The sequence below is a fragment of the Micromys minutus genome (genome assembly GCF_963924665.1).
Source record: "Micromys minutus genome assembly, chromosome: 30".
NCBI classification, from domain to species: domain Eukaryota; kingdom Metazoa; phylum Chordata; class Mammalia; order Rodentia; family Muridae; genus Micromys; species Micromys minutus.
In genome coordinates, this window is record NC_137965.1 from 3580806 (window position 1) to 3608334 (window position 27529).

General features: G+C 44.5%; 1 protein-coding gene across 4 annotated transcripts in view; it reads right to left on the reverse strand.

The window, feature by feature from the left end:
* REPS1 (RALBP1 associated Eps domain containing 1) overlaps positions 1 to 26072 on the reverse strand; it is a 63355-nt gene extending 37283 nt beyond the window's left edge. For all 4 annotated transcript variants that reach the window (XM_080941589.1, XM_080941588.1, XM_080941591.1 and 1 more), the window contains exon 1: positions 25889 to 26072. In XM_080941589.1, coding sequence (XP_080797715.1) covers positions 25889 to 26041 — 153 coding nt within the window. In that variant the 5' untranslated portion in view covers positions 26042 to 26072. The remainder of the gene's footprint in view (positions 1 to 25888) is intronic.
* Positions 26073 to 27529: the final 1457 nt, after the last annotated feature.

Consider the following 27529-nt stretch of genomic DNA (forward strand, 5'->3'; position numbering starts at 1 on the left):
GATCTGCAATCCCTGAAGAGATGGGCCTCTGGGGCTACCTTTGAGAGGTTCTGCAGACTAGGCTAACTGAAGTGGGAAACCCATGTGAATGTACACAGCATCACTCCATAAGTTGGAGTCTGAGACTAAAGGGAACACTGACTACCAAGATGGGTAAAGACATGGCTAGAACTAACGTCTACAAGCTGTCCTCTGTCCTGCACACACATGCTGAGGAACATCCATAGCCATACATACACAAATAAATGTAATTTAAAGTTAAATACATACATATAGTAGCTGAATATTAGTGCTAAAAGTTTTGGTTGACAATAACATCCTTCTAAGCAGCACAGAACACCGACTGTGTGGAGAGAAGAGGTCTAAACCGATGCTGGTTTCAACAACAGTGGACAGCCCAGTCCAGCCAGTAAAGGGAACTGTCGCCAAGCCTGATGTTCTCTATTCAATCCCAGGGAATCCCACAAGTTATGCTCTGATCTCTAGATGCCATGGTTTGTGTGCGTGCACACATTCAAACCAAGTAAATACGTGGGAAAGAATACAGCGTCACTCCTAAGAAGCCTGTACTGACTTCTGTTATAAATGCTCTGCTCACCAACATGTCACGAGTGTCAGGGAAATGAAGTCAGTGCTCCAAGTCATTCGCGTGTGCAAATGTAAACTGAGGAAGGTAATGCACTACCTCACTTGGTTGCTGTAGACAATGAGATTATAATCAATGGTATTCTGCACATAAATATCATCATATGTCATTTGCCATCCTGGTCACAGTGGAAACTACATTCTCCTGAGAGAGCGTGGGTGTACTCACTAAAAACATATAGTTTATTACAACTATGTGCACACGTAAAGATGAACTTGGGGTTTTATGCATGCTAAGCACATACTTTATCACCAAGCTATATCCCCAGCTAGTTTTTACTATAATTTTTGATGCAAAGCCTTTTGCAATATATTTCCATTACCTTTTAAGTATTGTCAACTTGTAGCTTAGGCAACACAACTGGGTCTACTGTGGTATAACAACCATGTATCACACAGGCCCTTAAGAAAAACGAGCATGCTTTTCTCTCACATAATGTTCAGTTTGTTAGCTTTGTTCTTTGTGATGGGATGAACCTCTCCTGGTGCTCTTTTTTCCTTTCTCCCTTATCAGCAGTCTCTAGTCGTAATCCCGTGCCTTGTATACAATGAAACTCACTTTTAAACTGCACAAATAGTTCTTTAATAATGATCACCAAATCGCTCCCCAAGCAAAGCACTGAGCATTTTTATGCCCACACACACACAAATACAAGGACAGAGGGGCTGACACGCTGTGAGCACACACGCCGCGAGCACGCGATGGTCTAGAGTTTCTACCCAATCCTTAAAGATAATGAAGTACTGGATCCAGGGGATGCTCAGCAGTGAAAGTACCAGCTGTTCTTCCAGTGGCCCAGGATCAACTCTCAGCACTCACATGGTGGCTCACAGCTGCCTGCAACTTCAGCTTCAGGATCTGATACCCTCTTCTGGCCTTCTCGATACCAGGCATGCACGTGGTACACAAATACAAATATGTGGGCAAAACACCCATAACAAAGTAAATCAGGAAATACAGCAGAGTGGAACTCATATGATAACAACAGAGAAGGAAGAGCATCACACTGACCCACTGGCCTAAGGCCAGAGGCCAAGCAAGGAGAAGGATGAGTCAAAAGGATCCTTCCTGCCCCACTCCACATCTGCACGCTTGCACCGCAGTGACGGGGGAGCAGTCATGTACAGGAAAACACTATTCCTATCCTCAGAATGGAAGCATGCATGGAATGTCAAAACAGACATGTTGGTTGCAAAGTATTTCCTATCTGAGGTAAGAGAAGACCAAGAGAAAGGAGATGGGTTCCTGTATGGTTTATCTGTGAGCTGAATCATGGAGCGTCAGAAAGCAGAATGAAGACTACATGGAAACTCTCTACAACACTGAGATAGGAACGCCTGGAAAACTGTTCATCTCTCTCCAAAATAACATTTTATGAAAAGGTTTAGCATGGTGGAACCTGGTAGAGGTGGAGCTGGCGTCGGTGGTCAGAATGCTTGCTTACCCTGCTGGAGCTGCTAACCTTCAACCTTACACAGCCCAGTGTGGCACAGGTTTGCAATCCCTGCTGGGAGGCAGGGCAGGACATCAGAAGCTCAAGATCAGTTCTGGCCACAGAGCTACTTGTGATCCTGCATCAAAACAGAGCATAATACAAGCTCTTCCCTCTCCAGTCCTTATCACCTTAGAACTGAGGTGGGTCAGGAGTGGGAGCATAAAGATTTCTAGAATCCTATCATCCCAGATCTCTAGAGGGTTAAGGTGGGAGGACTGTGATTTCACAGTCTGCCCGGAATACAGAGCCAGTGTCTGGTGCCAACAGCGTGGACGCCTCTTAGGGCAGCCACTGAGAACCTATGGCTGCCAGGAAGGGACAGACTAGTGAAACTGGTAAAGAGAGCAAAGTAATGAATTGCTGAGTCCGGTGTTTAGAAAACAGCTGCTACTCAAGATTTACTCTAAAGTGTGTGTGTGTGTGTGTGTGTGTGTGTGTGTGTGTGTATCTGGGAATTGGATTGTTCAGTGGTTAGAAGTGCACACTACTTTTTCAAAGGACCTGAATTTTGTTCCCAGCCCCAAGACTGGTGGTAAACTACTGCCTCCGACTAAATCCAGCTCCAGGGTATCTGACACCCAGGCGTTCTCTAAATTCCTGGGCTCTACAGATACCGTGGCATACACTAATTCAGACAAACACAGAAATAAAAATAATTAATAAATAAATGTTTCAGGGCACAGAGACAGCTTAACAGTTAAAACCATGTACTGCCTTTGCAGACGACCTGAGGACCCAAGTTCAATTCTTATTACCCCTATTGGGTAGCTTACAACCATCTGTCACTCCTGCTCCAAGGATAACTCCCCTGTGAGGTTCTGCATTTATGTGCACACACACTACACACTGACACACATGCATATGCATAATTAAAAACAAAAAATCTTTTAAAAACTGTATATATGTTTAGTCTGTTCTATGTTTCCATTTTGGAAAAATATGAAAAATGGAAGAATGAAAAAAATACAATGTATTTCATAGCCTCTAGCAATTAGTTAAGGATAGAGTAGGAAAGATCAAGTTTTGTGTAAGATAATTATATCTATATTCATATATATAATAAGATAATTATATATACATACAAACTTATAGAATATTATCTTAGAGATTTTCAGTTGCCTAATATTCTAGATCCTCAAAAAAATAATCAGGTTATTGATGGATCACTGTATATAAACTTACCTAAGATCTTGTCATCTTATGCCATCAATAAATTATAAAATATTAGTTTTACAAATAAAATCTTATCTGGCAAGACGACCCAGTACTGAGATGGCTAACAGTAATTCTGAAGTGCACCGTGTGAGTTCTGACAAGCTGTCACTGTCCAGTGGACTAGGACAGCAGCCATGCCACATCCAGCATGGCTCCCTCAGGCTTTTCCTCCTTGCTCCTGTCACGCAGCAGGTCCGTCTCCATGTAGCTGGTGAAGTGAATGAGCAGAGGTCAGCTCCGCAGCCTCTCGTCCCTTACAGAGGCTGCCGAACTAACTACCCTGAAGTACAGCTCCAAGTCATTTTACATCGTGAAAGACAAACTCCCAAGGCTCCCACACTCTAACTCCAACCCCTTCCCAATCTTTCCTGGGTTAATCGTTCGCACCTCTGTAACTGAACTTATCACACAGATCACATTCTAACCTCATCTGCCTGTGTAAAGCTATATCCTTCCACCAGTCCTCTTTCCCGTAGCTAACGGGTCTCACTGTGCAGCCACACTGGCCTTAGGCTCACTGTCATCTGGTCTTAGCTTCCCAAGTGATGAGAAATAGGTAAGGAAACCACTGGCTTATTTTGTAGCTGATACAAAACAAAAATGAAAACACTCCTCCAAGCCCCACACAAACGGCAAGTGTCTATACTAAGGGCATGGCAGGGTGACTTGACAAACAGAAGCATCATAAACATTTAAGTCTGGCTAAATGTTTTTATCTCCTCAGATGCTTGCCATTCCTCTGGTGAGACTGTAAAAGCATGTCTTGTAGCTTTTTGGAAAATGTAGTGCATCAGAGTTAACCATGGTTACCTACTGTGCACTAACAAACCACAACTTCTCACTAACCAAAAGTCTACTATCAATGTCTTTTCCCTGGGCCACCTTCATATTCTTCCAATCTCTAGTAACTAGAATTCTACCTCAACTTCTGTAAATCAGCTTTTTAAATTTGATATGTGAGTACCCCTTTAAATTTAGCATGGTCCAGAAAATAAGCCCATACCCAACATCATTTACTGACATCAGGATCATGCTTGCATTCCTAAGTGACTTTCACTACCTCCTGGTGACCAACTTCATTGCCAAATCCCTCCAAAGCTCCTGTCTAGTACACACACCACTCTGCCAGCCCTTCTGAGACGCTCGCCAGTTGCACTAGAGCAAGTGCCTCACTTTTCTTATGTCTCGCATCCTTTAATTACTTACTGCTTGGCTGACAATTCAAGCATCTCTGACTCCCAACCCCAGGTCAGGACTTCATGGTTTTCTGTGCCTTCGTCTGCTATGGCTTCTCTACACACATGAGCCTGAGCATCCTCTGTATACGCTCCATTGCTCCCCATCTTTCTCTCAAAACAACTTCATCTTATTTTTCAACTATACCTTTCCTTAGCACCAATAATTTTTCCAATCATCCCAAAGTATCTCCTTAGGTAAAAGAAACAGCCTACATTTGGTGATATTGATATATAATACACAGACCACTTCCAAACAACAAAACACCCCCAAAATGTGAAAAATTTGTCAGAAAAATTGCTGACTTCTTACAAAGCAGTTGTGTGGAGACAGGACAGCATTTACCTCAACGCTATCAAAAGCCACGAGTGCTCACTGAAAAGGAGGCTAAGCATTTTAGAGGGAGTAGGGTGGCAGGAGGTGTGGTGGGTGGAGGTGCTTGGGAGGGATTGGCAGGAGAGAGATTGGGCAAAGGATGTAACTGATGTGGTTAAAAGTAAAATTAAAAACTATAACTTTTTAGGTGAGAGTGTCCAAATACACTATTTTTTATTCCCTGTTGGCGTTACCATAGAAACTCAAAGACCTCAGCATTGCAGCACTACCATGGTACCCAGACGTGCCTTACTATTATTTGAAGGCAGGCTTACTCTACCTGCCAAGGAAAGACACCTTGAAGAATGTGTTGGTCGAGTCCGTCAACAGGAACTAGGTCTAAGGCAATGTGTTAACTGTGAAGGATTGTGGACAGAGCAGGTAGTCAGCAAAGACTTTCTTTAGCAACATGTGACTATTCTCAGCTACCAATCATACTTGCTTTTGGCAATAAAGCCATGAGCTGTCCACCCTGCTAAGAGCAGTACAGACAGACCAGTAAGTAGTTTAGTGGTTATAATCTATATCACGCTTACAAGGTTATCTAAACAAATAAAACACTTGTTATAACCTCAGAGATAAGGACTGTAATGTGAAAGTTTGAGATTACCTTTCAAGTTTATTGGCAGTCCAATCTAAGTAACATATTACCAATTAAAATGTTTCATAAAGAAAGCAGCCCCCACCCCAAGTCCATACCATGATACCTTACAAGCACATGCTAACAGGAGAAACCAAATCACAAAAGTAAAATTAGGAAAATACTATGAACCAATGCAACTCAAGCTTCAAACAGTGTTTACCTTTGGACAATGCTGTGGTTTATGAGAACAGTTCAGTAAAATAAACTCAGCGAGTAACCTACACTTAGGCTTCCCTACAATACAGCCTCTAACAAAACTAGGCTGTCTCGAACCTCTGGCAACAGGATTATTTATCTTTACGCCAAGAAGGTTGGGAAAGCACCCAAATCCACATGCCACCTGTGCCCAGGCCAACTTCGAAGGGTTTGTGCTGTGAGACCCAAAGTCCTTAAGACACTGTCTAAGACAAAGAAGCAGGTCAGCAGGGCCTAAGGTGTTCCGTGTGTGCCAAGTATGTCTGACAGGGTCAAGCGGGCTCTCCTTATCGAGGAGCAGAAACTCGCTGTGAAAGTGTTGAAGGCACAAGCACAGAGTCAGAGAGCAAATTAATACGCAGCTTTTTTACGTAGTAAAAAAGAATCTGCTTCTGCCGAAGTATCAGACATAAATAGAATAAAGAAGTTAAATTCACTGTGAGGACGGGAAAATAATGAAGTCACTTTCTTAGCCCTGTCCTGAGTACTGGCACCAAAGGAACAATACCCTCTGTGAATCTCAAGTGTAAATACTTGTATTTTCCAACCCCTTAGCATTTTTGCATGAAATATTTTATTGGAACTCTTCCCATTATCTAATTTTTAACTCTGTAGTAAGATCAATTTTCCTCCACATTAAAGATCAATTTTATTATGCCAGGGAAAGCAACAAGGAATAGCTTAGCTTAACAAGCTTGTTTTCGAACTTACCCATTAGAAACACAGTTAACTCAGAGTAAAATAACATTATTTGTCCTTAAAAATAGATTAAAACCTGGAAAAGAGTAAGTATAGTGACACAACTAATATGAACCCATGATCCTTAAAGAATTGCTAACGGGGTGTGTGTGTGAGTGTATGTATGTGTGAGTGTGTGTGTGTGTGTGTGTATGTGTGTATATGTGTGTGTGTGTATATGTGTGTGTGTATGTGTGTGTGTGTGTGTGAGTGTGTATATGTGTGTGAGTGTATGTGTGTGTATGTATGTGTGTGAGTGTATGTGTGTGTGTATTTGTATGTGTATATGAGTGTGTATGTGTGTGAGTGTGTGTGTGCGCGCACATCAACTCTTTCTTTTACTTTACTCAATTAGAAAGTGTTACTGTACACATAGCTTCAGGGTGCATTCAGCCTCAGCCCCTGAGTGGACAGTTTATCAGTGCCCTACTTTGGAGTTTGTGTAATTGCACTGCAATAACTTTAGGCTACAGGTAGCTCACTGTAATTTCATTAAAGATCTAATTCTTACTGGTCTTGCCTGTTGTTAGACTTACAGTACAACTGATGTCAGTCACAATATGACCACACCAAACTGTTACTTAGTTTCTGTCAAATGCACATATACAAACATTCAACTCACTACGATACGAGTATACAAGCCAAGCCCCACGAGTTCCCCAAACTCTATGTTCCCTCCAGGGGAATAATAATAGTAATAGTAATAGTAATAATAATAATAATAGTAGTAATAATAATAATAATAGTAATAATAATAATAATAATAGTAATAGTAATAGTAATAATGATAATAATAATAGTAATAATAATAATAATAGTAATAGTAATAGTAATAATAATAATAATAATAATAGTAATAATAATAGTAATAGTAATAATAATGATGATGCCTATATAGTGTTAGTCCAAGTACTAGGCACTAGGTAAGGTACTCCTCAAATTCACTTACCCCAAACAAGCCTATGAGGCAGGTGCCATATTATCCCTAGCATACAGACAAGAAAAGTGATGCCCAGAAAAAAGCCCAGAGCACTTTGATGCTTGTTTAATGAGTCTGAGGATTAAACTACAACTTTAAGGCACTATCTGAATTAATTAAAGAGTGAACAAATAACCCTCATGGTGTGGCAGTGAGAACAATCTATCACTGTGGCCGAGTCGGTCCTTAAAATGACTCTGAGGACAGCACTTGGGGAGAGCTTGCCTGAGCCCAGTGTATATCAGCACACGGCACAGGTATGTGTCTCCTCTCCATGACTGCAGAGCACAGCACTGCAGTGTCTGCCTCTGTCTGCCATGCCGTGGACCACCTGGTCTGTGCACACGGGTATCTATGTTCTTCAAGTCAACAAAGGAACTTCGTATCACAATACACATGAAAAACAAGTCTCAATGGAAAGAAATAGGAAAAAAAACAACAAAATCAATAAAACAAGGCTGTTCTTCAACTTCGGCCAATACCACTGTCTGCTGAAGGTGCTTGTAGCAGTACCAAGACTCTCCTGGTCTTTATTAAGGTAATCTGCACATAAAAGGTGTGAGCTTGCTACAGCAAGACGCCCTCTAGTGAGTACTGAGGTGAGGAGCAAGAAGGAAAGCTGTAATCTCTGGGCACACACCCCACACTGAGGAAACCAAGCATATGCTGAGCAGATCTGCTGCCTCCCTTGGGCTCCGGGTCTAAAGCACTGTATTTGCATTGACATCGCAGAGACGGTTCTAACACAAAGAAGACCAATTATTATAGTCAGTAGCACCCCAGGGACACCCCAACAAAACCTCTTCAGGACTCACAGAAGTATTCAATATACTGGGCATTGGGAGGTAAACAAAAAGCTCAAAGACCATCTTACCTACTTCAAACAATATCCAAGTCTCAAAGATATGCCAGGACATAGGGCTGTCATTTATGATTCTAGAGTCTACAGCCTAAGTGTAAAACTACTGCCATGGGGAGCTGGATTTGATCCCAGTTCATGTTGAACACGGAGCCTCTTACAAGTTCCAGGTTTCCCAGCAGAAAAGTGGAAATACCAACTTGTAAATTTAACGTTACAGATATGTCAATTAGCTCAGCATCCTCCTAATAGTGAGTGCTATATAGTAAATATTTGCTATTTTGAGAACTTACTAGAGGTATATAATATGGGGGTGGGGACAGTGCTTTTAAGCACTCTGGTCTGGACATCAAGAAAGGACAGGCTTTTGGTAAGCTGAAATACCAGAGGCAGGTAAGGACTATAGGGAGGCAAGGCAGAGAACTAGAGCTAACCAGGGAGTGCTAACTGCAGACACTTCTAGTCCCTCTAGTTCTTTAGACCGCGGCGGAGCTGACTGGGATTTAGGCCCTGCGACAATGTGACAGTGAGTGGTCAGAGTGGGAAATACCACAGCAAGAAAACACAGAGAAGCTGGGACCACTCACAGGGTTCTGGAGCACCTGAGGCAGAAGGAAGGAATCAAGGCTAACTCTGAAAAAGAGAAAGAGTGGGGACAATGGGAGCATCTAGCACCAGGATAAAAGACACAGTACCCACCAAGATGGCGTCTGGTGACCACTGCAAGGGAAGTGATAAGACAAAGACCCACAGAAAGGTCTGGATTAAGTAGAATAAAAGTGAACTCTACAAATATATTGAATCCAGACATGGTGGCACGTGACTTTAATCCTGGCACTTGGGAGGCGGAGGCGGAGGCAGAGGGATCTCTGTGTTTGGTCCAGGCCAGCCTAGTGTACAGAGATCCAGGGCAGCCAGAGCTATACAGAGAAATGTCTCAAAAAACAAAACTCATAAACCAAACCAAAAAAAGAGGGTGGGGTGGAGCCGGATAGCTCAGTGCTCCGTGATTGTGCAGGGGCCGCCCTGTTCAGTTCCCAGGACTCACCTCCAGCAGCTCACAACTCCCCTAACTCCAGAGTCAGGGCCCCAGTGCCCATGGCCATGCAAGCACCCGTGCCCGGGTGCATTTCCCACACAGGCACACACATGCACATATTACAGTAACAGAGCACCTTCAAAGAGCATCTCTAAAGAAAAGAAGGCAAATGCAAAAGGTAGATGACTAGTCCTTACGGAAACTGAGTCCAAGGTGAGCAAGCAGAAGCAGGACTCACTGTTTCCTGACAGTGAAGTTATGCCAAGTCAAGAGAACTGCACTGAAGCAAAAAGGAGCAGTGCAGAAACCAACCACACACATCACTGCTAATACGGCAATCACAGCTTTGCCATTTGTTAGGTACAAGTGAGAAACACTAGGTTTGGATTCCTTCCAGAATTAAGTCGAGAGGGAAATGTGATCTAGGAAGGAAAAGATTTCTGCCTGTGGTGGTTTAAAACTGTGGGCAGTGAACAGAAAACCTCACCATAACCCCCTGCTCAGACCACTGCTCCTTCTGAAGGCAGGCTCTTCTACTGCAAAAGCTTATCAACCTGTCCCTCTGTCCCTGCAGATCTGCATAGTGACTGAGGTTAGGAGCTGCACTGTCCTGAAGTGACACTGTGCACAGGCACCCTCACCCGTGAACTCATCCGTGGCTCTACCTGTACCCAGGCACAGAAAGTGTCCGTGAGTCAAGCTTTAGCTCTACTCTATGGACAGAAGAGCACACTGCAGGTTCAGGACACCCGCACGCTGCCAGCTAACCCTATTACTGCAAATTAATTCCTCGTTTCTTAATTTCTCAGTAAACATTAATATGTAAAACATTACACTTTTAAAAAGTTCTCTAAGGGAGAAGGAGGAACTGGCAGCAGGCAAACATATCAGCAAAGTCAAGGCTCAGAACTCAGGGCTTTGTTCCTGTTCTCACTGCCTCCCTCCTCATGCCCAGAATGCTGATGGGGTGGGGGAAAGGAAAGCACCCACAGTGCTAGGCAGCAAGCCAGCCAAGCACATCACTGCCCACACTTTCTCCTTCCCTGCCTCACGCCCTCATCCTCATCGTCTGAGTGGACGGCAACAGCAGGGCGAAGCAACTGACCAGCCCTAAAAAGTTGTCTGTGTTCTAAACTTTTACTCTGCGTTTCTGCTGCTCTCCTGTGACACAATGGACCATGAAAGAAAAGGAATCTGATTTTATTTATATATATATGAAAGCCTGTCATCTCAGCACTTAAGAGGCTGAAGCAGGGGGATTGTGAATTTGAGACCACTTAGGACCGAAAAGGAGGGAGAAGAGAAAAAGGGGAGAAAAGAAGGAAGAAAGGAAGGAAGGAAGGAAGGAAGGAAGAAGGAAGGAAGAAGGAAAGAAGAAGGAAGGATGGCTGGATGAGAAAAAAAGCAAGGAAGGGAGAAAAAGGAGGGGGGAGGGAAGAATGGGGGAGAAAATCTGAATTTCATTCACAGCATGCCTTGTTAGCTTTAAATGGATCCAGCAAGCAATGGACAAACTCCACATAGTACCAACTGCACTGACTAGTTTTCTGTCAACTAGACACAAGCTGGAGCCATCTGAGAGGAGGGAGCCACAGCTGAGGAAATGCCTCCATAAGACCAGGCTGTGGGCAGCCGGTAGAGCATTTCCTTAGTGACTGCAGGGGGAGTGGCCCAGCCCACTGTGGGTGGAGCCATCCCTGGGCAGGTCCTGGGCTCTATAAGAAAGCAGGCTGGAAAAGCCAAGGGTAGCAAGCCAGTAAGCAGAACCCCTCCATGGCCAATCCATGAGCTTCTGCTTCTGTGTTTGTGCAGTAGGCGAGTTCCTGCCCTCACTGCTTTTGAGGGTGAACTGTTATACATGGAATTTGAGTAATATAAACCCTCACCTCCCTAGGTTGTTTCAGTCATGATGTTTCCTTGAGGCAGAGAAACCCTAAGACACAATTGTTTGGGAGAGAACAAAGCTTCCAAGAGCCCATGATACTGTTCAAATCAGGATCTCCAAAGTGAAGGCCGTTCACACAGGGATGGAACACCCTGGAAGTGAAAGAAGGGTGTTCCAAAGGAGGGTGTTCCAAAGGAGGGTGTTCCAAAGGAGGACACAGCTGGATGGAGCTGGACATAGGAGGAAAGCTATCAGGTACCTTTAAAAAACAAACAAACAAACAAAAAAACAACCCAAAACCATAGGCCATCAGCCTTGAAACATTGACTGTAACCCTGAGTGTGTGTTCACAGAGCTTGACTAGTCAGCTAGTACACTTCAAAGACTGCTCTCACCACACATCTTAAGAGAATTCTGACCTCACTCTAAGAGAATTAATTCAATGGAAACCACCACTAACCTATTCCTATTTATATTACACATCTACACAGAAATATTCACAGAAGCTTAATACTAAAGAGTTCCATGGCATCTCCCTCTCTGTCCCTAGCTTCTGCTAGAGTTCAACCCAGGGTTCTGAACATCATTTTATCACTAAAGTATATCTCTAACTCAGTCATGATACAAAAAAACAAAAACAAAAACAACAAAAAAACCCCAAACTAACACCAACACAAGAACAATCTTGAGGTAACATTGCCTTAATGGAGTGTAAATGTATTCAGTATGTTCACAGCAACTGGCTCAAGTTATCCTGGCAGATCCCATTGTATCCAAGTACATCTGGTCTACCTCAAGGAACTCTACCACATGGTCTTAGAACCTGGAGAGGCAACCATCGCCATTTGGAATTTCTAAGGTGGCTGAAGAGTTTAGCTGGGGCCTGGCATATCCGGACGAGGAATGAAGATACCACAAGTGTAGAAATACGAACACAAAGGGCAGTGTTAGAGAAGGACAGATGGACAGCCACCCACCCACTGGGACAACCAAGGCAAGGTTCACGAAGCAGAAGTCAAATACATAAGCAAACAAACATAAGCATGGTATTTTGCATACAAGTATTAAATTATCTTGAATATCTATGCTCATATAATACAATACTGTTTTATATATAAATATTTATTGTTTTACGTATAAAATACTGTTTGTACCTTGATTCAGTTTGTTATAAATACTGTGACAAAGGAAATCAAAGGACTATAAAAGAAGTGAGTTTGTTTATAAACTTTAAGATAAGGAACTCATCATGCGAAGAGATTCGCTCTGTGCCTGAAGAATATAGTAAGAAATGAGAAGGAATGGAAAACGAAGTGCCAGCAGGAACCAGTACAAATTTAAACATTTAGAAGGAGCAATATCGACTGACCATGCGTCTCCTTCGTTCTTCTCCTCTAAGGCCCTCAATACTGAGCTGTGTTACCACGACCAGTCTTCGGATGCCTCAGACCTCTAGCCACCTGCCTCAGGCCCTCTTTCATTAACCAGTGCATTCGGCTGACCCTAGTCATACTTAAGGCACAAACTGGTGTCTATATATTAGGAATATAAAAGGTATATTCTGGAACTCTGCCAAGTTTCAGTCTTCTGCGAAGCTAAAGCAGGCCTCAGAAAAATCCAAAGGCCTGCAAGATGGCTGAGCAGGGAAGGGCACTCGGCTTCAAACCTGATATTCTGAGCTCGATCCCTGGACCCACATATTAGAAGGAAACAGACTCCCCCAACAAGTTTTTCTCTGGCCTCCACACATGCATATACATGTGCGTGCCTACAAAGGCAAACACACACACACACACACACACACACACACACACACAGGATAAAAGTTTAAAGGTGTAGAAGGGAGGCTTAGCACTTGAGGGTTAGGCATATGGCCAAGGAGATGGCTCAGTGGGCAGTTATTCCCAGCACAACTACAGCAAGATCAGCAGCAGCAGCAGCAATGGCAGCGGCTCCCAACTAGTGGGATTGAGCACAACACAGCTGCAGAAGTAAGAGGCCCTGCCTCAACAGGGTGGAAGGCAAGATGCAGGCCCAGTACTTGTTCTCCAGCATCTGTACACGCCCCATGGCACACGTATGGCCACACTCACATACATACAAAATACATAATATTTAAATATACTGTTTTCTTTATACTTACTAAGCAGATACGGATTTCCTTTTCTTCAGCTGATAAAATGATGCTCTTCAAAAATCTATTAACAATGTTAAGTGTCTCAGTTTTAAAGTGTCCCTTTTTTAGTAAAATCATTAATTTAGGAAATTACTGCCATTATCATTGTGATCTAAACAAACACAGCAAAAGAGACTATTTTAATATTTATCTGTAAGTGTTCCCAAGACATACCAAAACAAGTCAAGGCAGGAGAGGCCTGCTATAACTTTAGATTCTCACAGGACTGTACATAGGAAGGTGCTATCAATTGCCAGTGACAGCATCAATGGACTCTGTAGATGTCAAATAATTTTTAAAATGACATCTGGGAACCCGAATACACGGCCAAGGGCAAAGGTAAGAGGTGAGGAAGTAAACATTTAATCCTATGTTTCAGCTGTTTGCAAAGCTCCAACGTCCCCGACCACATCGTGGCTGTACGCAGCTAAAGAGTGAACCCTGTAGCTTCCTGTTCTCATGGCACCGCGCCCACTTAACCCACACCGCTAGCTTCACCAGGTTTCTAAGAAAACACATGCTTCTGATGAGTCTCAAATCTGGTAGATCCACAAGTGTGTGGACAGAATCCTTGGGGTTAGTTCCCCTTAGAGCATTGCTGCCCCAGCCCTGCAGAAGAATCTAGAAATACTATTTCCACGTGCTCACTCTAGCCCTGCACTTGGGAGATAGCTATGAGGACCACCACAAACTCAAAGCCAGTGTACGGAGAGCTTCACGTTGTAAGACCATTTCGGGGGAAAAAAGAAATCTATACTTAGACCATTCATTAATTCAACAAGCAGTACTAAGCACCTGCTATGCCCCCGTGGACCCACTAGCATCACCTGCACTGATGATAAATGTAGGAAGACATCTCTAAGGTAAGTCTGCGTCCCTGAAGAACCAGCCCATCCCTGGCACATGCTGCGATGCCACTCAACTGCTACGGTCAGCCTTTCAAATGTCACCTAACCTTGTTGCCTAGAAGGCACCAACATGGTATCCACTCATGGTATCTAAAATTCAGCATGATGTTTCCAAACAAACAAACCTTCATAAAACCCAGAACAACCGCCCAGCAGCTCCTCGGGCCATGTGACGTGCCAGCGGCACCACCGCTCCCCAGCTCTCCGGGCTCACCACCGAATCACCTGCATCCGGGTCTTTGGTCTTTATGTGGGTACCTTTCACTTTGGGAAACAAACAACTGAATCGCACACTAACAGGGAAAATAAAAGGACCATTGGCAGGAAGCAGCAACAAGCGACAAAATGTGTAACGCCTTCTCTATTATAAAGTCAGGACAGTGTAATCTCATGTTTTCATGCAGAGTGGAGCAAACGAAACTGATCTGTCACCTTCTAAGAACAGACCCCATGCTGCTTACACACACCTCTGCCTGGCCTTCAGAACTGGGACTAACAGGGAACATCTCAGGCTCAGTTATCAGATCAGGTGAGAAGTTAACAAGCACCGAGCAGAGGTTCCAGTCTGGAGCTGTCATATCCCAAAGTCTGTTCTGCTGTGACTAAACTTGCTGCTTGTTAACATGAAAGTCGAGGGTGTGTAACTTTTCCTAGGAGACATACAGTAGTGCCCTACAGCACTCACTCACATCATAATGTAACGGTGCAACATGTACTCAGACCATAAACTCAACGTAAAAACCCTCCCCAGTGCTCTAAGTTTCTAGGTAATAATTTCCCTTCTCAAGTCTCCTGATATGTCAACATCCAGGTGTACTTTTTGCTTAGCTCCTAGGCAAACAGTGGTGACAATCAAATCACTATCCAACCAGCAGTCTTTACAACTCATTTTTACACAAAGGAGCATAATAATTGTGAGGCCTGGGCCCAGGCTCTGGCTACTTAGGAAAGCTGAGAATTAAATGGAGATGCATCAGTCCATCAAAGTCAGCATCTACAGTCAGGACAGGGACAGACTGACTTTTCAGTCCCCAAGAGTCTACCATTGCATTAAGATTATAATTTGTAATTTGTCAGACATGATTACTTTAAATTCATATTTTAGGCTATTACATTTTTGTAACTTCCCATAAATTTATGACATCCCAATTAAGTATAAATGCAGTAAGACCTGTGCTGGTTTGAATGAGATGTTTTCACTGAGTCCTGGGCACTTGACTACTTGGTCCCCAGGTGGTGGCTCTCCTTGCTGGAGTAAGTGTCCCACTGGGCTTTGAGGGTTCACAAAACTCCTGCCATTTGAGTTAGTCCTCTAGGCTGCTGCTCCAGCCTCCTGCTACCTCTCTTCCACCATCGAGGATTCTGTCTGGAGCCAGAAGCCCCACACAATCTGTCCCTCTAAGTTACCCTGGTCAAGTTCTCTCACAGCAGTGAAATTAGTAATATATCAAAGTCCAAAGACAGAAACTGGTCTAGATTCGGTCTAGGCCTTCATTCCTAGCCCCTTCTAACACTGTGCTCACACCGAGTAGCTGACTGAATACACGGTTCCAGGCATGGCCCTGGGTACTCTCTGGAGGCCAACAGAGAAGGATCACTTGAGCTTAGAGGGGATTCATATCTGCAGAGTGCGCAGAAGAGTCAGTCCCTGACACTGACCAAAATGAAGTCCCAGCAGTATTCATTGCTGGTGTGTCATGTCGGTCAGACACGGTGCCACATGCCTGTTACCCCAGCACTGAAAGGGAGGCGGCAGGACCAAGAGTTCTGATCCCCAGCTACACAACACATCTGGAGCCAGTGTAAGCTGTGCGAGCGAGCGAGCGAGCGAGCAAACGAGCAAGCGAGCAGTCAGTTCTGGCTCTTCGTGTGACAAGCTATGTATAAAGTTTACCTTCAAAACCTAAGTCCCTCACCAGAGGCCAGTTTACACTAAATTATGCTGAATCTTGATAAATAAAAATACTCAGTACAATCCACAGTACATGGCACTTTCAAAATGACAAATTCATGATATAAAAAGAACTGTGAAGCACAATTTTCACACCATAAAATGTAACTACAATACAACATACAGAGTTTAAGAAAACCTGCAATGCTGTACAGCATCACATAAGCCAAGTTAGAATTTTTCTTCTCCCAAAGCTGATCCCCTCCAGGCTGCCCCTTCCGCCCTGACATTAGACAACCATCACTAGCTGTGTCTATGCATCTTTTCCATAGACATTTTTTGTATAGATATAGTTTTCAAATACTTCATATAATGCAATACAACAGGTACTATTTGTGTCTGGTTTCTCTCATTTTGTATGCTCCTAACATTATCTTTGCTGCAATGTATATCAAAAATGTGTTCCTTTTGATGACAGATTATTTTGCTTTATGGATATAAATTTTGCCAATTACTACTTGAGGGTCCCTGGATTGTTTTCAGGTTTGCTATAGAATAGTACATGTGAAGTTTTTCTGACAAAGAGCTCTGGGAACATCTCCTTTCTCTTGGGTAGATGCTCAAGAGTAAAGGCCATTTATTCCAAGTTTATGTCCAAGTCTTAAAGCCAGCATTTTACAAAACACCCAGGAGCAGTGTGAAATTGTATTCTCTTCACAATATCAATACTAAGTATTAGCAGACCTTAATTATAGCCTTCCTAGTAACGTGTATCACTGTGGTTTAATATGCAACTCCCTAATTATTAATGACATTCTAGATGAAAGACCTTTACCATGTTTAGAATATGCAAATATTTTTCCAAGTCTATATGCTTTGAACTTTCTTAAGTATCGTCTGCAATATTACATGTTAGGAACATTCTTTGGATGAAATCCAATGTGTACTTTTCCTTGCAATGTTCATAGGATCTTGGGGTCAAATCTAAGAGCTCAGGCTAATCAAAGTTTATAGATTTAAATCTTACAATTAAACACATAATCTATCTTAAGTTAACTTTTGTATATTATGTGACTTATAAACAAAATGCTTGAGTACATTTTTTCCTAAGTACACAGGTATCTCACCATTTTAGAAGCATCTACTGAGCATACCAATAAAGTCTCCTAGTGCATTCCCACAAAATAACTAATCTTAAGTATAAAGGCTTATTTCTGAATTCTCAATTCTGATCACTCATCTATGCATTTAATCTTTGGACAATCGTTCTGTCCTGGTTAGCACAGAAGTGTAGACAATTTTTAGAGAGAGAAGGATCAAGTCTCCAATTTTATTCTTTTCATAAGTCTTTGGGACTGGCTTAACTGTTTCAACAAACCACAAGGATTTTATTAAAAATCTAGGTATGAATAGTCAGCCTTCCAACCTAGACACATATTCTGTTTAAATCTTCAGATTTTGTATAAAATATTTTACAGTTCATCCCTAAAACTTTAGATCTTTTTGATGCGACAACAAATGTTTCCTGCTGACTTCCTGAAACTACACTCTTAATCTTGTCTTGGAAGAAAGCACAAGCCACTGGCTGGAACATTTCTCCACTAAATCCCTGTGTTAAAATTGAAAGAATAAACTCCAAGACTGTGTAATAAGGATCCAGACCTTTCCTATTTTCTTAATACATCTCCCTTCTTTTCCCTAACAGACAGTTGAAATTACGCCTCCATGAAGATCTCCTTTACAACCTCATTCTTCCCTCAGTGCCTGCCCTGGCTCTATTCACTTTCATGGGCAAATGACTTTTTAAAAAGCTATCTCTAGGCCCTATCTCTAAGCCAGTGGCTACTTAATCCTTGGGGTATTCAAATTTGGCTCCTGTTTGACATCTAGTTTCTGAATCAACCCAGTGGCTCCACCTGCCCTCACAGCTCTAACCTCTCAGAAAGCTCAATGCAGTGGGCGCTTGCCTCCATGAAACACGTGCGTTTTTCGGCCGGATGTGCTTTCTGCCTTCTCCACCTCCCTCCAACCACTCTGGTTATCCTAAGGCTTCTACTTCCCTACTTCAAAATGTTCAGTGGTCCTTGAGACTCCATTCTAGACAGGTTTTCTTTAGTCTTTCCTTCAATATCTTCATCAGTTACTGTTTTCAATTTGCCAACAATCTAGAAATCTTCAAATCTTCCTCTAAAAGATGTCTTCTCAAGCTGTGGATCATCTATGGTAAAGTTCATAACACAGACTTCCATAATTTAAAATGAACAAAAGAGAATTTGTAAATTCATCACTACTTTTTTACCAAAATAGCACCCACTAAAACCCATTCCTTCCCAATCATCCAGTAATGACAACACCAACATCTTTCCTTATGCTTTTTCTCCTCTCTCACGTTCCACATCAAAAACAATCTTGCCACACTCCTCTCCCTAATCTAAGTATATCCACCTACCAATCTGCTCACCCTCCCCAGTACTCTCTTTACTTAAAAAGTTGTGAGTGCAGAGGAGGGCTGAAGAGATGCTCAGAAGAGCACTCTAGCTATTCTTCCAGACATGCTGAGTTCAACCACATGGTGGCTCACAACCATCTGCAATAAAATTTGAGTCCTTCCTCTGGTGTACATGAAGACAGAACCCCAAATGTGTGTGTGTGTGTGTGTGTGTGTGTGTGTGTGTGATATAAATAAACTTTTTTTTAAAGTTATGAGTGGACTTTAACAAGAGAATTTAGATGTTACCCCTTATCCTGACTCCCCAGAGTAACTGACCCCTTCTTTATTCCTCTTTTGTCTGTTAACTCTCCAGCTTCTCATCTGAAACACATAATCTTGTCATAGCTTCAGATGGTCACAGTTTCTTTGATATATGGCCTCCCTGCCCTCCTCCCCCATCACTGCCCATGCCTCCGCTGAGATGTTCCCCTCACTTACGGCTCAGTACCCTCTTACCAATGGTCCTCTGTGTATACATAGTTCCTTTCAATACTACAACACACAGTGGAGAGACAACAGCCGATCTTTCACCACTACACATAAGCCATGGAGGTAGACAGTGACAAGGAAGTACTATATAAACTGATGTGAGAGAGACGCCTCTTCAGTATCTCATGCCATAAAGCTTTGTTTACCTAGGGAGCCTCTTGAGCTCGCCCAGGCTGGAACAGACCGGCAACATCAAAGTAAATGTGAAAAGTTGTACAGCTATGTTTTCTAAGCAGATGCCCAATGTGTCCACTAGAATCCCAAAGGATTCAATAACTCAAAAACTACAATAACAAAATCTGACTTTGTTCTTTAACAAAACAGACTTCAAATTAAACATATGATAACTCTTGAAACAAAACAGAAAAGAGATGTATAATTTTTTTAAAGCCCAAGTCCTGTAATTTACCAATCCTAAAGAAATATGGTAGGTAATTAGCGTCCATCACACCAATTTCTTTTATAGAGGTAAGCAGGAAAGAACTGAATGAGGAGATCTATCACGATGTCCTGGTTACTTTTCCATGGCCAAGGCCACTTACAGAAGAAAGCCTTCAGTTGGGCTGTTTCAAAGGGTTAACGTTCATGATGAGCAAAGGCAGGGCACAGGAGCAGCAGAGCTCACACCTTGATCCACAAGGAGGAGGCCGAGAGAGGCACTGGGCTAAGGGTCTGAAACCTGTGACGCATCTCCTAACCCTTCCCCCTGCTATTCCAACTGGGAACCAAGTATCAGACACACGAGCCTAAGGGGTCATTCTTAGTCAAGCCCCCAGAAAGGCTGCAGAACAGAGAGGTCAGACACCGTGAAGAACTCATACAATTTTCACCTTCTATTTGTTCCTTTCCTATAACCTCCTCTTCTATTCGTCACAACATTACAGACTTAGGTTTTCCTCCTTAAATCTCTCACAGAATAAAAACAAACAACTCAAGTGTTAGAACAGTGGGTTAGCACACACACCACTTTCTCCCCGGTACGGCTGGACAGAGTAGCCACTGTGAAAAAAGAATCATTTCAATCAGAAATCCAGAAAACCCAGCCCAGCCACTTCAGGTGAACTAACTGTCAAGGTCACAGACGGGCAGAGGCCAGCCTCTGTTCAGTGCTCCTTGTTTCTCTCACAAGGCTTGCAGTAAGCTCCCAACATCAAAACACCGCGTAAGGAAGGTAAGGCGCCGACTAGCATGACGTGAATTCGCAAAGCAAGCATGACACTGAATGGAGATACCAGCTGTGACTCTTTCACACTCAATGGTGCACGAAAAATGTCTAATTACCTCGTGTGTATTTTTATTCTTTACCGATAGCGATTTAGAAATTTCAATACAATAAAAACCTGACATTTATCAAGTTTCTAATATCTGATACATAAATTCGGTTATAGTTCTGACATCCAATGCATCAATAAGGTTTGCAGCTCCATTTCAGATATTTTACTGGTTAACAGATTTTGTAACTAAGTTTCGAGAGAAAAGCTGGTTTATACTTCATTGTTGTTGCTCTCCTCCCATTAAGTTATGGATCGTTCTCAAATATTCTACCAGCCACCGCTCACCACCCCGATCCAAAGCTTCTCAGCTTCGGTAACAGGGCACACAGCCGGCAAACTTCAATAGAAGCACAGTTAGTACTCAAGGCTTTTATCACAAAATCACACATTCACATTCTGTGTAAGTTTTGATATTTCCCAGATAAAGAGTTTTTTTTTTTAAGTGAAAGCTAAGAAGATATATACTGATTAATGTGGTAAATAATATTATTCTTTTAAAAATTGCTTCTGGAAAAGTTAATTTTAAGCTGTAACAATGAAATTCTTCAGCAAATGGCAAAATTGATAATTAAATAGTGAGGTCAGATCTTCAGTCCCTACTCTCTAGGACAAAATATCACAAACTTTTTAGCTCCTCCTCTCCTGGTCTACTGACACCATCTTCAACAACAAACCCTTTACCTCTAAATAGGTTTTAATCTCCTGTTCCAGGCCAGCCTCTGCTGCATAGGGAGACCCTGTCTCATGAAACAAACACTTGGGTGCTGGAGCAATCACTCGGTGGTTAAGAGCACTGGCTGTTCTTCCCGAGGCCCTGGGAGATTCTCAGCACCTGTATGGTGGCTCACAACATCGTATAACTCAAAGTCCCAGGAGCCTACTCTCCTCACCTCTGTGGGCACCAGGCATTAGGTGGTGAACAGACACATACTGACAGAACACATGTACACACAGAACAGATAAGGACTTTTAAAGCTAACAAATACTGACAGGTGTAATGATATCCCTTAAGATGTCTGACTGTACCCCGGAAACTACCTCTCTCTGAAGTGACTGTTTAGAGACATCATTATAAATTAAATTCTTCACTATTCAAAAGAAAGACTACATATAACTCAAAAGCAAGCAAATTCTGAATGACTTAACTGCAGCTTCAAGGTGGCAGGGATGATGGGAAGGGAAGGGAAGGGGAAGGGAAGGGGAAGACAGGATACACTTTTCATAAACAAGTTATTTAACGTCCCTGCCTACCAAGCTCCTTGTTAATAAAAATGATACCCACTTCACAGGGCTGTGCAGAGATCAGATGAGCTCCTGCACGGGACAGCTTGCCTGGGACAAGGAACCCACTGGGCTCCCATGCCAGCTCCTCCCTCCTGCAGCTCTGGGCCCAGTTCTTTGTTCTCTACCCTCATTTCTCCAGATGACTCAGCCCTCTCGTGACTTTTATTAGCAAACGTTGAAAATTACTGGACCAACCAAGGTCCTAATATGTATGTAGAGCACTATCTTCTCCGTGCCCTCAGTATCTGCGGAAGACGGCCAACCTGAACAGAACCAACACCCACCATAAATAAATACCTGTTTCTACTTGACGGAGGTTAGCAGCATCCCAAAATGCCTGCAGTCCCACTCGGCCTCCTCTTCACAACCCCAGGCCCCATCCTGCCCCTTGCCACCATCTCTCCCACCCAAATTATCCCCAGGTCATGCTTAACCAAGTTTGCCTTCAGAATAACCCCTGTAGCCAATCATTTCCGGTCTCATGTCAGAGTCCAGGTCAGATCTCAAACCTCAACACTGACATTTTGAGTCAAGACAGATGTTACACAGGCTGTCCCATGCACTCTGGGCTATTAAATAGTATCTCTGGCCTCTACCCACTACACGCCAGCAAACCATTCCCTCCCCCGTTTTATAACAATCCAGAATATCTTGAGACACTGACAACTGGCCTGACAGTATAATGTCCCATACTCCCCACCTACTGTCTTCTCTCACTCTGTTTCTTGCTGTTCTTAAATATTTTGTCGTTTAACTATGCGCAGCTGTGAGGCATTCGTCATAACTGGTCTTGGTAGGTCAGAGAACTGAAGGGAGTCATTTCCTGGGATGGAACTCAGGTCAGGCTTGACACAGATGCCCTTACCATGGAACCACACCACCAGCCCTGTGACCCCAGGCTTCGTGAGTTACTGGCCCGGTTCCTCACCATTTCCTATCCAAAATAACCAATCTCTGCACTATCTCTGACAAAAACCCTCCTAGAATGCTGCTTTTCTGAACCATTCCTGTCAAATGCCCTTCGAAGTTGGCCCAAAGCTCCCCTTCCTGTCTTGATCACCTGGACTCAATTACATACTCGGCACTTCCCACGGTCAAACAGTGAGGACTCCAGCTGCCCTTGTTTTCCACGCCAGTGTTGTCGGTCTGGTTTGAGCACCCACCACCCAGCACCCCTGCCAGACGTCCGTCAGAGCCTCCTTCCCGATCTTCCTCTCCACCACTCAAAGCCAAAAATTTCCAATGCTCTCCACTGCCTACTGAAATATGTATGAAATCTCCTGCCTGCGGTCCTAGTAATACGACCTCTTCCTAACCGTTTCATTGTCTCCAAACACTTTAAGGTGGGTAAAGTCTTACTATCTACTAGTCCTTGAAAAAGCTCAGAGGTGGTCCACTCTGGTCGTATTTTTCCACTGCCTAGAAGCCCATCTTCCTTCCCCATCCCAGCTCAGAAGTCCACCTGAACTGCACCGTTTTGTGAACACAATGCGCCTCCTCCAGGTACACTCTCCTTTACACCTGAGTGGTCCTGTCATTTTCAAAGCCCTCCGAGCACCTTGTGCTTCTGTGGACTCCCCCCCAACATCTAGCTCAACAAAGGGACCAGAACTGTGTTATGTCTGTCTGAGTTACCCCAAATGCTTCTCACCAAAAGCCAGGAAAGGCTGTTCTCAGAAAATCTCAAACTCCCAAAAGAGAAACTAAATCCACACTCCCCGTCTGCCTCACATATCTACGTCTTAGGCCCTCAAGACTACAGGTTGCTACTTAGCACAGGCTGGCTATCCTTTATCAGCAATGCGCCAAACTCAAGTGTCTGGAGTTGCAACTCCCCCCCAGATTCTGGAATGTCTGTGTACACACAATGAGAGATCTTGGGGGGTGGGATCCAAGTTTAAAGAGATCTCTTTATGTCTCGTATGAACCATAGTCCCAGTTTGAAAATGAATTTAAAAAAATATATAATTCTGAAACAGGAAAAGTTTCATAGTGTGGAATTTTCCACTTGTGCTATTTTGGCCCTCAAAGTTTTCAGTTTGGGAGTATTACAAATGCCCTGATCAGGGATGTTCAACCTGAACATGCTACTGTGGAAGTCTTGCTTCAGGGAATTCCTATGGTTTCCAGTGTGCAATCGAATCCCAAATATTTAAGATATTTAAGGTGTCTATGCACAAAGACAATAGAAAGTTATTTTCAAATACCAATACAACTGAGTAAAATATAAAAAGAAGTTGGATCTAACTGAACATATCTCAGCTGGAGGTTAATGAATGCTAACTTCTATGTCCTAAACATTATATTTAAATACCCTAAAGTCTTGGACACCATTAGAATGACAAAAAGTCATTTTCTGTCAACTGCAAACCCCAAAAACAAGAGCTAAAACAGAATATGGTAGGCTTCTTGTTGATTTTACGCCCCTGAAGATATGTTTCATTTCCATAATAAATGAGCACGTTCTGACCAGAACCTATAGGTTTTGTACCAGACCCATTAGACACCAGCCCACCATACCCCTCATTTATCCCATCACCAAACTACAGGCAGTTTTGTGTGAACCTAAGCTAAAACTAGTCTCCCATTGTCAGAGGGCCACAAAAACAAAAACAGTCAACCCACGCAGCACATGAACAGCAGCAAAAGCCTAAAATAGTCACTATGTTGCCCTTTCCAGCGACTTACTTATCCTTGCTGGTACCTAAAACTCACCTTTCCCCACCACAGGTCAGCTTTAAAAAAGACAATAAAAAAAAAAAAAAAAAAAAAAGCAAACAGACAAAGAATTCATTCCCTAAACCAAACAATCGTAGGGATGTGTCTGTAGAAATTTTTATATGACAAAAGGTTTTGTTCGAAGGAAACTTTCACTCTAAGATGGGCCTCCGAGAACTCAAGGCTGAGGAGGCGGGCTGCTGGCTCAGAGTCACATTTGTACTTATAGGAGACTACAGTAAAAACCTGGAGCCTCCCGGCCCAGCCCACACCTGTAAGCACTTGAGCGTTGACGGAGCAACAGGACCCAGAGTTCCGGGCAAGCCTGGGATAGAAAGTGTCTCAAAACAAAGTGAAATAAACCCTCTGGCCCAATATCCTACTTCCACTACATTCTATCCCCTTCGTCTCCATGTGTTAGGTCATTCGGCTTGGGACCAATATTAGGATGAAAACTTGAGATGGTCCCTTCCTCCCATGCTGTTTAAACAGGCTCTCACGATAGCAGCTATGAATCATTAAACAGTAGCGTTAATGCTCATCACAAATATCAGCACTTCTACGAAGTCTCCTGTAAAAACAGACGACAAAGGTTTAAGCTAACCGTAACGACAGGGCAGAGCTACAGACTGAGAATATCTACCTTCTGATTCCAGCTGTTCAATATATCCCAAACCGAACCCACAAACTCCACCAAACTTTCCGCGAAAGCCCACTAGGAGATTCTGTCCACAGTACCTCGGCCACCCATCCTACTAACAAGAGCTTTTCACGTCTACCTACACGCCAAGTATTAGCCAGGAGTTCAGATTTCTTAAGTCTTCCCCCCACCCCACCCCCCCAGAACACGGCTTCCTTAAATCACAAATATAAAATAAAATAAAGCCAAACAACCTGCTTCTTGGATACCTTAAGCTTAACAAAACTCACTTGGTCGAGGTCTGCTGGGCTCACTCAAAAAAAAAAAAAAAAAAAAAATTCATAATTTTTTTTTTTTTTTTTGCCTGCCTGATAAAACTCGTAACTTTCCCATTGTGCGGGAGCCCAAGGGCTACGTGACTACGGGAAATACACAGGCAGAAGCCAGGATTCACGAGGACACAACCGGAGAGCATCCCTGGGAAGTTGCTCTTCCCTGGCACAGCCCGACCGAGGGATGCAGGCTGCAGGCTCGGCAGACCCCCGCCCCCACCCCGGCATGGCGACCCCTCCCCCTGCACGGGTCCCCCGCGCACCCGCACCTGCGGCCTCGGCCGGGGACCCCCCGGGGGTGAAACCTGCGGGGCTGGAGACGCCGCCCACTCCCCGCTCCCGCCGCCCGAGGCCCGCGCGCCCCGGGGACGCGGCGGTACCTGGAGGACCACGTCGTTGGGCAGCTGCGCGGCCCGGAACAGCTCGAGCACTCGCCCGTTGACCACCACCTTCTTGGTGCTCTCGATGTCGCAGTAGGAGAAGAGATCCGAGTAGTATTTCTGCTCGGCGTCGCTCAGCGTCAAGCCTTCCATCTTCGCCTCGGCCCGGCGGCCGCCCCGCCCCGCATGCACCACCCGGGGGCCGCCGGGCCCCCAGACCCGGGGCGGCCGGCGGCGGTGTGGGGACGGCGCGCGGAGCGGCCTCCCCGCGGGGACGGCGAGCTCGTGCGGCCCGGGGCAGCCGGCGGCGCGCCGCGGTGGTGCGCGGCCGCAGAGCTCGGCGTGGGGAAGGAGGAGGCGGCGGCTCCCGGCTCGGCCGCGTCCCCTCGGGCTTCCCGCCTCGGCTTCCCCTTCCGCGCACGCACCACCCCAACCTCCGAGAAGTTGTGGGGCTTCGCCAAGTCTAAAGTTTCGGGGGCTCGGGGCCGCGCGTGGCCGCCGCTCCGCCTCCCTCGGCCGCCATTGACTGCGCCCCGGCCCGGCACTGACAGCGGCGGCCGCGCTCCAGACCCGGATGTGAGGCCGGGAGGAGAGAGAGCGCGAGAGGGAGAGAGAGACAGAAACACCCACCGGGCTGGCTCGCTCGCTCCCGGGAGAGCGGGCCGCAGCGCCCCCTGCTGGCCGGAGCCCCGCGGCGCGGCGGGGGCACTTGGGGACCGGAGGGTTGGGGTCTCGGGGGCTGCGGGCTCGCTCGTGGGTGGCAGCTTCTGGCACGCAGCATCCCCTGCCCGTTTGCACCCACCGAGGAGAAGTGTGCACCGCTTTGCGATGTCCACTGGAGCTGGGAAGCTTGCTCAGGTTTGGACGCTTCAACCGAGGCTGAACTCACTCTAGCCCCAAGCCGGGTCTTCTATCAAACCAAGTTTGCAAAATACAGAAACAAAACCAAACAAACAAAAAATAAAACAAAATTAAAAAACGGTCAGAGTTTTGTTTGTTGTTGTTGCCGTTTGTTTGTTTGTTTTTACGTCACCAGGAAGCAAATACTGTCGATTTTTGGCCATCCACTCTGTAAACCTGTGTAAGGCCTTCAGCCAACTCCAGGGCCTCCTGTCGCTCATGATCCCTTCCTCCGTTTGGTTTCTATTCTGTTACATGTAGCCTATTAAGAGGACATCATGATAAGGCACAGAGGGCTGGAGATGTGGCTCTTTTGTTAGGGCACTTGTGTGCACAATGCCCTGGATTCTGTTCCCAGCTCTGCCCATACCGTGTGTGGTGGCACTTACCAGTCATCCCAGCATGCAGGAAGTAGGGGACAGGAAGATCAGGGTCCCGTTCAGCTGCATAGAACACTGAAGGCCAACCTAGACCATGTGAGACCCCATCTCAAGCAGCCCAGAAAACAAAACGGAGAACCCTGGCACCCAAACCTGCCATGCTTTGTTTTTCTAATCCCCCTGCCTCTGCCTCCAAGTGCTGGGGTTGCAGGTGTAGGCAACCAAGCCTGACACCTCATGGCTTGTGTTGTCTTTGTACTCAATAAACAACAGTTGTTTTATTACATTCACAGGGGCTGGAGAGATGGTTCAATGGCTGGGAGCACTGGCTGCTCTTCCAGAGGTCCTGAGTTCAATTCCC